The sequence below is a fragment of the Periplaneta americana genome, chromosome 11 (genome assembly GCF_040183065.1).
Source record: "Periplaneta americana isolate PAMFEO1 chromosome 11, P.americana_PAMFEO1_priV1, whole genome shotgun sequence".
Lineage (NCBI taxonomy): Eukaryota > Metazoa > Arthropoda > Insecta > Blattodea > Blattidae > Periplaneta > Periplaneta americana.
Genome location: NC_091127.1, coordinates 65,879,664 through 65,895,098, shown reverse-complemented (window position 1 = coordinate 65,895,098; position 15,435 = coordinate 65,879,664). Strand labels below are relative to the sequence as shown.

The window sequence follows — 15,435 nt, the reverse complement described above, 5'->3', positions numbered from 1 at the left end:
TGACTGTGGATGGCGTTAGATTACACAAGGAAGAATTATTACAATGGAATTATGTAAGTATAATGGAAAATTGAATGAGTAGTTGTATAGCATTTACATTTTAATTTCAAATCTGTTTTGTATTCTATAGTTGTGTTCAAGTAATGAGTTACATAGTTGATTGCAGTAGTATCGGAAATTAAAACAGGAATTAATTCCAGATACAGTGGAGTCGGCCTAGGTAGCGTAATTGTTATAGGGTTCGTCTTTTGTGCCCGAGGTTGCGGATTCGATCCCGGCCCAGGTCGATGACATTTAAGTGTGTTTAAATGCGACAGGCTCATATCAGTAGATATACTGGCATGTAAAAGAACTCCTGCGGGACAAAATTTCCCGTACACTGGCGACGCTGATATAATGTCGGCAATTGCGAGCATCGTTAAATAAATCGTAATTTTTTTAAGACTGATATTCTGGCCCAACAAAACTACAGTACTGTAATTATGTTTAGGAAGTAGTGTTGTCACTTCAGACCAATATACTGTAGCTTTGTTAATTCGGCCATAGAAGATGGTGATATTATGTTAGTCATACATACAGTAAAATTCATTACCGTAAAAAATGCTGCTTGAAAACATCATCATATAAGTGGCAAAGTTTGATTTGTTATATTGAATTATTTCAACGTTACAATTGCTTGTTTGTTAAAATGTGTGTATGATAACGTTATGCAATTTGTGTTCTTCTGTTTTGTGTGTTTTTAGAAAATATAATTTCAATTAATGCTCCGCCATAAATGTTGTAACTGAAACCTTGTGCATCCCTCGTGTTTATCGTACGGCTCGTCCTCCCCCCCCCCCACACGTTACCTACACTTTGTTTACGTTTTTACTATGCCTAAACGAGACGCTCTACTGTAACAACAAATTAATGAAATAGACGTATGTGATTTATTTGGAAAAAATAGTTTTCAAACATTAATTTAAAATAATAAATGATTTCATTCAATAACTGAATATACGAGTACTTGTATCCTTAATCAGTCAAATGGTTCTGCTAGTAAATATAGTTCTAACGAAATATATTCCTGAAATTATTTTCTTTTGTCCTGAAACGTGTGTTATAGATCTTTTGTTTACATCCTTTTTCTATGAAAGTCTTCAATTGTGTAAATATATTCGAACTCACTTTGAACGTTCCAACGGAAAACCAGAGATGAATTTTTTAATAATAAATTTTGAAGTGTTCCGAACATGATTACCAGATTTGCATTCTCCCCATCTTCATCATAACTAACAAACAGAATATAGTTCTCTCCATGAATTTTTTTACATCGCTCCTGAAATTACCTGTCACGAAGGCGAACCGGGTTCGAGTTCTGGCCAGGTTTGGGATTTTTCCTTGATAAATCCATAATGACCTTGTGGCCGTCTAGGTCGCAGTTGAGCATCTACATCATTCCGCCACCATTTATCCCTTTCGTCATCAATCCATAGCATTCCTCTATCGCCGTCTGGCGACGCACGGAGGGGGCTGGTCTAGGGACTACTGGATTTGCCTGCTAGAAACCTGGGTACGTAGCGAACCTTAGTGTAGTCAGCCGGTGTGGGTTTGGGAATGCGCCTAGCTTGAAGGTTAGCGCAGTAGATCGTAACAGGTCGCAGTGCTGGGCCATAATGCCCCTCTCCCGCAAATTCCATTCCATTCCATACCTCTAGTTAGGTTGATGGCAAACAGCCGAAACTGGGAAAACTATATTTCGAGTGAAGTCAAAATTGGCTGCGGCAAGTCCTGCAAGCTGATACCGGTCTCTTATGCAGTTAAAATCCTATACGGTGCTTGTTTAACAGGTTCATTGCTCTGTGAGTGGTTCGTTTTGTAATTGTGGTGAGAAAACAATATAATTTAAAACAAATCATTTTAATTTACGATAGTTATAGGAAAAAAAAATATCCTGCTAGTGTAAATTTCGTTGTAATTATCCCGAGATAAAAGTTCTATCGTGTTCGAGGATACAATAATAAAATTAGCAAAGATTTGTGGCCTCCTTCATCACCATACCTAAACCTATTTGTAGGCTGTCCCTAAATAAAAAGCCTACGAATATAATTCATGAAATGTGGAACTACTTATTGAAGGAAAATATTCAAGAGATTTTTTCAACAGGATTTATTCATATTGAAGAGCAAAGGATGGAAACCAGGGTCGTGTGATGTAATGATGAATATTATTTCAATTATCTTTAATAAGTCACTAAATAAGTAGACCTAAGTAAGTAAAGTAATTTCTTAAAACAATACTTCACATCCGTAAGAAGTAGAGCTTTGCCGATGATAAAAAAAATATCAATCAGACTATTGGACACCCGTAATGGCATCAGTAAAAATCCGGAGACGTTTCAGTATCCCGTAATGATAGGACTGACTACGATATCGTGTACTAGCGGTTAGGAACTTTCAGGTCAATCTACCCAAAGAAAAATTGTGCATAGAATTGTGAAAAATATAAGTAGAACTATTTTGAATTTACAACTTTTAATGTGCATAATGTGAATGAAAATTTTGTTACATTTACTTTTGTAAATCCAAGTGTTTCATTAATTTTACCAACAGCTTTCTCTGCCGCATCTTATGTTAAATACAGATATATTTAGAGTTAAAGTTCTTTCTCGCAAAAGAACGCTAATTCGTCCGTACAAGCAACGTCTCCAAGAGTACCAGCCTTCCTCAGTATTACTAAGCAATTTCCTCCGTTGGGCTGCCCAGATTGCCACTTGGAATATCCAGTAGAATTTAACGGCTGATCTGAAAAATTGAAACAAAATTTTATTCTTTACTGCAACACCTTTTTGCAAAATCATTATAAAAAACATTGTTTTTAAAGCCACTTCTTTTCTTCACATCGGCACACATTTCGATAACAACGAGAGTCAAGTGGAAGACATAGAAAATACTGTACATATTCATATACAACAGCTAAGGATTAAATAATTATAGTATTCCTAGATGTGACGCTGAACTATGACTTCATCTTGTCTACGGTAACCTAGCTTAAAGTAATGTAACCTAACCTAACATAACGCAGCTCATCAAGTAACTTAACGTAATGTAGGAGAAGTAGTAAGCTTATATGAATATCCATGCCATAAAAACAGAGAGAATCAGCGAAAAGTTAACACACTATGCACGGGACGTCGGGGAATAGATTTCCCGCAATACATTGCTCGACTCACCGGTAAGCTGTAGCAGCATGGGCGGGCGTTCAGTTTCATTACGGTAGGCCTCAATTGTTAATTAAGAGTTGCCTAATAAATGGATGAATGAAGTTGAAAACTAATGTAGATCTATATTTCGTCAAAGCGGCTGTTGAAAATTATGTCCAGCATCGTGTTAAAAAATTCCGAAATATTCGTTATATTTCCGCCCCTGAAATTTCAGATATCACTCGTCTGATTTCATAATTAAAAGAGAAGAATCGAAAATATCATCATGGATAGATTGCAGCATCCACCGACAGAAATTTAAAAGGGCAGATGGATCCCGTTGTGTTAGCTGATGAACCACTGACACTTTCTAAGAATGAAAGTGCAGCATTTTTAGTCCCCGTAATGCCGATCAGTTCTTAGCGTATTCATTTAGCGTCTTATTGTTATTCTTGCACTTTGTTAGATAGTATCTTTCACATTTTAAATTGCACAATTCACATACACAACTTTCATACGGTTCCTGGTAACTTTTTGTCTTGCACAACTTATGGTGAAAACCATGTATCGCGAAGCGGGTTATTGCATGTCTTTGAGTCTGATTTTCTTTAGTCCAGTTCCTATCTACCATAGCACCTGTGGCGTAGAAATCGGGATCTATCGTACGGCGTTTATCTTCTCTTCTCTCTAGGAGGTCTTTGTAGGGTTGTGTCGATTGCAGTAGTATTTGGAGTCTGATGTCTCCTACGTAGAAAGTTTCTCTGGCCATCTAGTACACTAGCCTTGAAGGTGCGTTTCTTCCTATTCCTAGTGTGCATTTGAGAAAGCGTGCTTTGACTTTCTCTATTCTCTCTAGGTCGGTGAGGGTTAGTTTTTCCCATATGAGGGTAATTCCATATGTCACTATTGGTGTGATGACTGTCTTCAGTAGCACCATTGCTGTTTCCAGCAATACTCTGGTCAGATCGCTTATCTGGTGAATTGCTCTCGTGGCTGCTGCTGTTCTTTCCTGGATGTGGTAGCTGAATGAGTTGGCTGTCGATTGCAGGGTCACCCCTAGATATTTGAAGTTGTTTACTGTTGTTAACGGTGTGTCGTTAAGCGTGATCGTGTCTGTTGCTGAGGTCCCCCCCTCCTTCCCTAAATGTCATTTGGTAAGTTTTGTCTTTGTTTACGTGCAGTTTGTTCTGTTTCACCCAGTCCTCTAATCCTTTCAGTGCTCTTTGGAGATCTTCCTTGTTGGCGCTTCCCAGTATCATGTCGTCTGCGTTTAGGACGAGACCTGTTTCTGGCGAGTTTTAAGTTATTTGATTAACGTCAGCTGTTGCGATGTTGAATAGCAGGGTACTTTTTGTTTAAAGCAGACCCTGTTTCTCGCCATTTTCTGAATAACTTGGTTATGTACCATACTGTCTCGAAGTCATTGCAGCGTCACGGAACTGACGTAGAAACTTGAAAACTGTCATACGATTTCTTCTTTAGGAGAAATGTCTTGACTAGAAATATCGTTTGTGCAATACTCTATGTCACTATGCTGATAGCGAACACAAATAACACGAAATAAATAATGATAAATAAAAAATAGTAAGGCAAGACTAGTACGCTTCCCGCGCACTCCATCCCCACCAGTCTGAAATTTTAGGCCTATAGTAATGAAACTGAACGACCGCCCGCGCTGCTACAGCTTACCGGCGAGTCCAGCAATGTATTGCCGGCAATCTGTTCCCCGACGTTCCCTGCATAGTGCAATAACTTTTCATTGCTTCTCTCTGTATTGTATAAAGATAATGTCATTATTTACGAGCAATTAAGTACATATTCGTCTATTTTTTCTATTAAAAGTCTACTCCAGATATGTTGGGAAAACAAGTACTTAGACAAAGACAAAAAGCACGGTTCACAAGATACTAAAACTTGTAATATTAACCCTCATGCTACCAAAGTTTTTTTTACAACTTACCAAGAAAAGTAATACAATTTCCTCAATCAAAATCATATATCAATCATTGTTAAGCGATTGGAATGTTTATAAATGTATATATTATTGACTATTGACTTCAAAAGATGTACGCATTTAAAGTAATTTTTCTCTTTTTTGACAATACAGTGCGATTCAAAAGTCCCGTTCCGTTCTGTTGAAGGCGTAAACAAAAATTAATGAACTTTAAAATATGTTATTGATAACCCTCTGAGAGAACATATCTCTAAAATTAAACTTTCATTCCTTCCATTAAAAGGCAAACTCCTCAATTCTATATAGTTTTAACAAGGTAGGAAAGAAATTTACAAGCAATGAAAGTCACAGTATTAGTCTATAAAATAAATTGGAAAACATTTAAGATATTTGCTGATATTTATATATTCAAATACCATCTACATGAATAACTCTAAGACATTTATTTATAATAAAATAAAATCCTTAAAAATCGTTGAAAATTCTAATTCAATAAATAAATAAAAATATATACTATAAAAATAAATTTTAGTTCTCTTTTAATCAAATACTGGAATATCATCTACACTAAAATGAACATTTCGGGAAAAGGCTCTGCTAATAATTATTTCTAACAACATCACTTTTAGAATAACCATAACAGACATAAATAAAAATTTAAAAATATTGTAACCAATGATTATAATATATATAAACAATATGAATAATGATATAATAAAATAATTTGAAAGCAAACATAACATACAGAAAATTAAGCTACAAATTGAATTGCATATCTTGGAATTTTCATGACACAGACTGCCAAGGGGGGTAACAAGATTACCCCACTTCAGTGACGCGGATTACTTCTTAAAGTAGAATAATTATTTGTGCTGTTCATATTTCAAAAAGTTAGTAGACATATAATGGAGAAATATGTGGAATTAAAAAAATTAATATGGAGAAAAATGAAAATAATATTGACAAATCATCAGTGGGGTAATCCTGTTACACCTCTTGAGAGCAGGAGGGTTAAGAATGTTCGAAATGAAATTGAAATACAGTGAAAGCGAGCTTCAAGGAAGTTCCCCGCGAGAACCATGGAGGTGGCGTCATTCAATTGAAGGACGAACAGCTGTTCTTAATTTTTCCCGAAACGTGTGGAATTAATGACACTTGTTGCCTGCCCATTAAAGTAGAAGAATTGGCATAATAGGCTGTAGATGTGAAGGAAATGCTCATAGTTAATAATAATAATAATAATAATAATAATAATAATAATAACAATAATAATAATAATAATAACAATAATTATACTAATAATAATGAAGTGTTATTCGCTGCATGAATCATTGCCGATTTCGGGAGAGGCATTGGCACTGAATCATAAGATACGATCCAGTGTTTATGCTTTAGTTCGCCTACTGGCCGCCGGCAATTATTCGTGCAACGAGTTAGAATTTAGGCATTTCTCTCATCACGTCCGGGGAAAGTTCCAAACATCTTAATGTGTATTGTGGAATTCTCTTATTTTTTTTCAGTTTACTACTTAATTGGCTCTACATACGTATGTAACTTACTGAAAATTGTGACATATTCTCCTTCCACATTAATGTCATGGGCACCAATGTATGCCCATTCATTTCTCCAGTCGCCGAAGAGCTTCGGATGTTTCTGCCACATCACAGCCAAGACAAGAGCTTCTTGTTCAGAATTTAGAATGGCGAGATGAGCTCCTTCTTCCTCACATGTCCGTAAAGCGTCGTGCAATTTAGTACCCTTCGTATGCATCTTGTAGTACCCCAGTCCGGTTAATAAATCGTAGTCAGAACTTGGTTTCTGTGGAGGGGCTGGGAAAAGACAAACGAATCAACTTGTGTTAACATATTATGTGCAGGATTTACAGTACCCACAATCAGGACGATGTTTTGTCCTCGTAATTAATAAAATTTCGCCAGGCATGACTTGACTTCTTTGTATTGGAATTCACATGTAACTTTTCTTTACACTTAAAACATGGCCCATTTTCAAATTAATTTAATTCGGTTCTAGCAACTAAACCAGGCTTGCAAAACTGGGCGACAATTGTGGCGTTATGTCACTCATCGGAATACATTACTCACCCCTTCCATCCACCCCCGCGTCATTGACTTGGTAGGGGAGGGGATTTGTATTCAGTGTCTGTCTTATGTGATTGCGTACGGGCCACAGATACGTCATTCAACGCCGGTGGACTGTGGACGGGGAACCAACGCTTTCCCCATGCTTTCCATCCCCTCTCTTGCCAGATTTGTATCCCTGAACTAAACTGTAAATAGTTGGCACCAAAAAATTTAAACAGACCTATTTACATGTGTTCTTGGTTAATTTTATGACAGAATTAAATTATTTTATGATATTTGCTTGTTGAGTTATTCAATTTATTAATGTTGCTCTCACATAAATCCCTTCAGTATATTCAAAATATTATCAATCCAACAGTTTATCTCAGGAGTAAGAAACTGGGTTCTTGATCTGAGGCTGCGCTTGGAAATAGTTTTGAATCTGGCTTGAGAAATTTACCTATTTCGACTTTTTCCTAAGATTTCATCAACTGTAAGCCAAAACTCAGACAATCACTATCTTTTATTCGGGTTAGGTTATTTTACGGCGCTGTATCAACATCTTAGTTTATTTAGCGTCTGAATGAGATTAAGGTGATAATGCTGGTGAAATGAGTCCGGGGTCCAGCACCGAAAGTTACTCAGCATTTGCTCTTATTGGTTTGAAGGAAAACACCGGAAAAAACCTCAACCAGGTAACTTGCCCCGACAGGGAATCAAACCCGAGCCACCTGGTTTCGCGGCCAGACGCGCTGACCGTTACTCCACAGATGTGGACCTTTTATTCGATTCCACCTAGCTAAATACTGTATCATCTTCTTATCACCAATTCCACGTAAGCTGTATATCTGCGCAATTGATAAAGGCCTTTCGCAATTAATAATTTTCAATGCTAACGCACTAAATTCACATTCGGAAGATTGCAAGTTCAAACCCCGTGGCCGACCAATCTGACTGGCGTTTTTTCATGGTTTCCCTAAGTCACAAAGACAAGTGCCGGATTGGAAGTTTACTACATTCTGTCAATAATAAATCAATTTCGAAAACGAGTAAGGACTCAAGATATGGTATAATACCTATCTAATACATACTATAATGTTACTGTTTTTATTTCAGTGCAACCTGATACGAGACGCCAGGCAGCATTCAAGCCTAGATCATATATACCCAGAGAGGTCGGCCTTATAGGCTTTGAGGTTAACAACTTGTCAGGTTTACTACGCTGCTATCTAGTTGTTATATAAGGAGTCACGTCATAATTCTCATTTGAATTGCATTAGCGACTGTACTGCCATCTCGTGTTCGTTTACGGCGGGCGGGTGGCGATCCTGGCGGTTCTTCTCTTCAAAGTGTTGCCGATTTTAACATAGCGATGAGTTATCTGTTACATTTATGTTCCAGGATTGAAGATGAGTTTGAACATTAGTTAGACAGGGTTTTGAAAACATGAGTAAGGAATTTTAAAGATTATTTTACAGAAATGAGCAAATATTTTTTTTCAATCTTTTTGGCATTCCGGAACAAATGTAACTCAAACCAGGACATAGGACACACCATTAAAATCCAGAAAATTCCAGGGATATTCAGGACGTCTGGCAACCCTGTCTGTAATCATGGCTTCTAACAAAACGAAGTTCCTCTATTCTTATTTATCTGTAGTAATTTCAGTGTCCACAATCTACGAGTACAGTTCCAGAATTTGATACTAAATGTAGACTAATAGTATATTGGGTGACATGGTGAAAACTACTGTATAACGAGTAAGACTTAGGCCAAATATTTTTATCTTCCGTAAACTAAATCATTGACTATACACCTTTTTCTACTGAGACCAATATTCAATATAATTGGACCCATATCTTGAGTTATAAATTTTATTTAAGTAAGTAGATTCTCACCTGTAACGGTAGCCACTATAACAACGGAGTCGCTGTTGTCGCATTTCTCTGTAGTGTGATCAATGTCCACTTCCCACGGGCCCACTTCCTTCTGTCCAGCTTCGTGTTCTAACTTCACCTAATATAAAAATCGTTTATTTCTTATTGTACAATCAATTTATTTAACTTTTCATGAAAGTGGTCTTCTTTAGATTCCTGACACTGAAAAAGTGACTTAGGGAATGACATTTTATTCCTTTATCTTTTCATAACGATTTCTCTTAAAGTACAAATGATTTGTTTATATACTGTATCTACTATAGTAGAATTGTCCCTTCTTTCGACTTCTGACAGTTCGCATTTGGCGCGTGGCTAGTCACGTGGGTACAGGTTGTTGTCATGGGAACCAAAGTTAACCAAAAGTCCTTCATTTTCAGAGTGTTCAGATAAGTATCTTAAGTATTACCAAATGTTTTCTTATATTTCCGCCATTGCCTTATCATAATATAATATCATAGAGTGAAACTTTTTATATTACATATTTTATAATTTCTATGAACGTTTCCGTTACTACTGTGACATCATCAGATACATGTAATTTTCAATGTGGTAACCTCATTACCATGTCACATTGCTCAATGTATACTTCTGTTTAAAATGAGTCGCTGCTCCATCCGAAAATATTTTTACCACCTCAATGTTCGGAAGAATAGCCAAAATTTTCGAAAACACTTTTCGTAGACAAACATCCACTGCATATTTGTCATGCGCTACATAATCTGACACTAATGCAAAGGATTTCTTCTGAACTTCCCTGTCACCTTCCTGTCTAAACCAGGCAGCAGCAGTAAATATTGAGACCTGCTTATTGCTCCAATGAGCTGCCTGAATCTCATTTTGCTCTTTTCAGGTTTAATTACTGCACACTTAACACCAGTTCACGTGTAACTTCACCAAGGCCTTTCAAGTAACCAAGCACGCTGTGAGAATGAACAGGATAACAGCTGAGGGAGCGACATGTCAGTCACTCACAATGCCGTTGCGGAAAACGAAATCACTTTAGAAGAAAATGTTCTAATACTTTTTTTATTGGTGATGTAGTAATAATGCAGAATACCAAAGGAAATTTTAATCTGTCAATTATTGTGTTGTGTGGAAGAGTTTTTGTATGTTTCTTGTGACGGACTGACCCTAACTTACAGTACAAATAATTATAATGGTTTTAAATTATTTAGGATCTTAGGATACTTAAACTAATTTAATATTTACTTCAAAGAAAGACCAAAATATAGTATACAAAAAAGACGGCTCGAAATAAAACAAATTTACATGTCACAAATTGTGACACGAAACATAAGTATCTATACGTGTTTCTTTATGTGTTTGGAATATGACAAGATCTGCAGCAAGTTACAGACTAAAATAAAGAGTATTTTAAACATTATCTTACGAACTAAGGCAATTTAAAGTATAAAGAAACATATTTCTTCAACAAAAATAGTCCTACATTAATGTCAAGAAGTTCACCTCATTATGACATTTTCGTGGAATTGCTCTATATGATAAGTCAATGATGGAAATATAACAAACATTTATTTGATATTACTTAGACAGAGTTTGGCATTGGGAGTGGACCCAGATTTTAAACGGGGACGCTTAGTATTCATACGTCACTGAATCAACGCAGCGCGGTGTTCGGCGGGTAGAAAGGGGATGAAGAGAAATAATATGGCTCCCCGTGTGAGAGTAGAATCCGCTCTTGCTGCCTACCCCTGACAGACTTATCTGAAAACTCTGAAAATGAATTGGAAATTTCTACAAGCCATTAAAGCAAAAATTTATAAACAATATCTTAACCTCAAAATATATTAGGTGACCATATTGGAAATTAAAAGTATCTGATGATGTCACAATAGTGACGAAAACGTTAATACAAATAGTAAAATGTTTAATGTAAAGTGTTCCACTCTATGATATTATATCATAAATCAATGACGGAAATATAACAAAACATTTATTTGATATAACCAAAAGTAGCCAATCACTATTTCACTCCTCTTGCTCTCTTCGCCCAATCTTGCGCCAGTCTAGCCAAAGTAGGCTATCACAAATAATGCACATAACTGACTGACCGGCCCCTAGCAGTAGCAGCAAATTGACAACGTTGCCATGACAAATCATCCGTAAACCATACAGCTGATGAGCTGTCAGAAGTCGATAGAGATGTTAATTATACTATATAATAAATTTTTCGAGTATTGTAAAATTAAATTAAAGAAATTTTACGTAATGCTATACATAAGAATGTGTCTTTATTAGAAAAGTAGCTTAACACATCATTCCTACTTATTTTACATTAGCTAAGAAGAACGTTTTCCCCAGTATTTTTCTTGCACGAATTATTACAATAGAAACGGCACAGCCTAAAGAAAATATCTTCAGAACTAAGGTTTAAGACGGATTATACCTACATAATTATGATTGCCAATTCTCGCGGATAAAGTTCTTGCCGTATAGCGTCACTACAGTCTCGTAAGTGATGTTCCATGCAACAAGGAAATTAATTATTTACAGAGATGAAGAGAATCTTACCTGATTTAGAGAGAGAGAGCGAGAAGAAGTTTAATGTTTTATGGTATTTTCATTATTTTCTTCATTCATGTACTTTATTGTGGGCTTAACAGAACCATACATAATTTATTTCATGAATTATCGAAAAAGTTTATAAAATTGCATTTTATATTACAAAATTCAACTCAAAACGAAAATGACGGAACTTCAAAACAAAATGATAATATCCTAATACAGCAGTAGAAAAAATATTGAGAATTGTTTTTTGTAAAAGAGTTAATTTCTGGAAAATAGGGCGTAGCTTATTACGACATTTTATTTTCGTATAGTCTTAAGGTAATTATTAAAAGACATTGAACTGTCTGATGTTGCTGATACAAATTCAGGACGATATTACTGTGTAACACTATGAGCCGATTGTGTAAACCATTTAATCTTAGATCAGAGGTTAAATTGATCCTTGTTCTAGCTGAACTTGGAATTTTGTGTTGTATAATGTCTAATCTGAAATTAATTTTTCTTAAACTAAAGTTAACTTTGACTGAAGAAATTTCTCCGATTAAATTAGATGATCCAAGTTCAGTTATTTCTTTTCTGTTTGAAGTATATGAGTGGCAGATTGTCCAAATAAAATATCCATTACTATTATTTATTATTATTATTATTATTATTATTATTATTATTATTATTATTATTAATAGATATGGTAGATACATTTTTTTTTTCAATTTCTTGCCTTAATACACAAAGATTCTTATATTTTATAAAGCTCTATCGTGTTCAGCAGTATAAAATAGCATAACCCATAATTATATTATGTTTATAACAACCATTAATTATTAATGGATGTGATAGGTACATTCATAAATTTTCAATTATCTGTATTACTAAACGAAAATTATCGTTTTATAAAGCTTTATTATGTTTAGCGGTATCAAACACCATAACATGATAAAAATTTGGAGAACAGTCAACGTTCTTCTTATTGTCCACCATTATTTACAATGCGCAAAACAAACCAGTGTCTCCAACAGAGTGTACGGAAAGACGCTAGATTTCTCATTATTAACAAAGAAAGATTAAATTCTGTCACTATGGAGTGCTAAAAAGGTCGCTAAATCCCTATTTAAGCAATATAAAAGTTAAAAGAAATTGTCGTTGAAAAAGAGTTAAAGTCACTAGATTGGCAACACTGAACAAACCTGTACAACATGGTCCGCGCATCACATACTTCACCTGTTTATGCAATGGTGCCAAGTCCTTTTCACGTGAACTTACGTTGCATTTGAACCAAGGTAATTTGATTGCAGAAAAGTTTTATACAATAGAAGAAGTGTCTGAACTCGATTCACTTTCCGATCTTCGATCAAAGTTCATCTTTAGTCTGGGAGTTTTATACAATTGGGCCTATTAGGTCTTACAAAATTAGATTCTGATATGAAGCTATTGTTGAACATATCAACATTATACTGACCTCTGCTGTCCAGTGTCCTGTGTTGTTTCTTCGACTTAAGAGGGAGAACTTGAGTGTATGAGGAACCGAAGATGTGCATTGCAGTCCAGTGGAACTGTCAGGAATCCACAATACCAAGATATAAATTATGAGTCGATACATCTTCCAATACGTTCTTGAGTTCTATTCCAGTTCACTTGTGTTATCAGCCAGTTTATATACACTCCGCGCCATGCTTTCAAAGTAAAATCTGCTTGCCTTATTAATATACATTACTTGAAACTAATTACGTTGCAGTTGTGTATTAAGAGGTTTACTAGTTTAAGAAGTACAGATAAGTAAGAAACTAAGTGAACACACAAATTGAATAATATATAAGTGACACACGCTACCTTATCTTGTTTCTTTGTTATTATTGAAAGAAAACTTCAGATTTAAGCTCAATTACTAACACTGATTAATTCTTCACCGTTTCCAGAGACATACGCAAAGAGGTTACCGAGTTTTGGACTTTTTGAAAAAAAAAAAAAAGACATTTTGATTAGGGTATATTTTTATACATAATCGTTTTCTCTTTAAATATTTTACTGTCAGAGTAGTAAAATTTACATCGTCATAAGGCATAGTCCTCCTACTTCTCCTTGAATATAATCCCTGTGCTTGGTTGCTGCGTCACGTTCGAATTATAACAATGCTATCTTTATTATAGAGAGACCTACCGCCTAGTACCGGCCTTGTAATAAAATGAAACAGACACAATATGAAATTTAAATTGTTGTGAAAAATATAGAAGAGGTTGTTTTCACAGTTCTAATGTACAGATGTTGTTAAATATTGTGAATTGTCGATTTTAAACTCATTTTAAGAGCTGTGTTCACCTGTTCGTTAGTTTGAGTTCTGAATTTATTGTGAAACTTATTATCCAGGTTTTTTATATGTCTAAGCAACCGCAAAACTCAATTTTACTATTTTTTAATCAAAAAGTCTCGTAGTGATTCTCGCGACGTTAGTGAAAATTTCACATTGACAAAATGCTTCTTCGCAATCACATCGTATACGGTGAAACCATTCCGGAAGTTAAAAAAATGTAAATACCTAGGAATAACATTTAGCAACGATCTCGGCTGGGGGGGAACACGTTACTGACACAGCGGAAAAAGCATGGAGAGCGTTACACTTTGTGTTGAGAATACTAAGAAAAGGTTATGATAAATCCAAAGAGATTGCATATAAATCACTAGATCGCCCAGTAATGGAATATGGTGCTGCATGTTGGGATCCTTACAGATTAGAACATATTAAGACACTGGAAAAGATTAAAAAAAACGGGCTCTTAAATGTTGTAATAATTCACCATTAAACAAAAATTAGGTTGCAGCCGCCAAATTACTCTTCAAGGAACGACCACTCATATAAATTGAGGGAAAGAAGACAGGACGGACACTGGAAAGTTTTATTTTCTCAATGGTACTATCAGTGACTGGAATGCTTTACCTGCAGACTTACTAAACGCTTTAAAATAACCAAAAATATATTTAAAAATAGGCTTAAGGACTTTACTAATAGACGGTAGTATATTATACACGCTATTTAAAGGGTGTAATTGATATTTGTTATTGAAGTGTTGTATCAGTGAAGACGTGTGTGCCAGTGAAGTGTGTTGTGTAAGTGAAGTGTGTTTCTGTCAATGAAGCTTTATAGTTTATAGTGGCATTGCAAAGTATTTGAACAGTGAAATGTTTTTGAAGTTTTAGTGAAATCTGGATAGAATCAGTGAAATGTGTCGTATTTCCAGTGTAGTGAGTGAGTTGTCAGCGAAATGAGTGTAGTGCTGAAAGGTACTTGTGCAGGTATGAACATATCATACTCGTGGGTTTTACTCGTAGTTGGAACTTAGGGTTAAGATACAAATTAGATTTACTTTATATGATATTTTAAGTGATCGTGCTTCATTTAATTTAGGATTCCCCCTGTTGTTGTTATTTTTATTATTATTATTATTACTATTATTGTTATTATTATTATTATTATTAATTATTAGTAATATTAATTTATTATTAATTGTGTTTATTATTGTCATTATTCAGTGTAATTAGGTACCACTGCCACCGGATATATATCCATATGCAGTGTGAATAATACATACATACAAAGCAAGAATAAAAATTTGAGCGAAAGATGTCCCTCATGCGACTGAAAACATTACGAAAAAGTACTGACTAATGACAGGTTGAACACAAAGTCTACCAAAATAATCCATAAAATGTGGAGCCATCGAAGGACAAGAATCGCAAAGAGATTTCTTTTGATAATAAAAT

At 35.2% G+C, this 15,435-nt stretch overlaps 1 protein-coding gene across 1 annotated transcript; it reads right to left on the bottom strand.

Moving 5' to 3' along the window:
• Nucleotides 1–1,876: 1,876 nt before the first annotated feature.
• LOC138708605 (hemolymph lipopolysaccharide-binding protein-like) lies at nucleotides 1,877–13,295 on the bottom strand. The gene is made up of 4 exons (XM_069838716.1): nucleotides 13,139–13,295; nucleotides 9,115–9,232; nucleotides 6,695–6,964; nucleotides 1,877–2,783 (listed from the first exon to the last, which is right to left on the bottom strand). The coding sequence occupies exons 1-4, from the start codon at nucleotides 13,277–13,279 to the stop codon at nucleotides 2,635–2,637; spliced, it is 678 nt and encodes a 225-aa protein (XP_069694817.1). The 5' UTR covers nucleotides 13,280–13,295; the 3' UTR covers nucleotides 1,877–2,634.
• Between the last annotated feature and the right edge of the window lie 2,140 nt (nucleotides 13,296–15,435).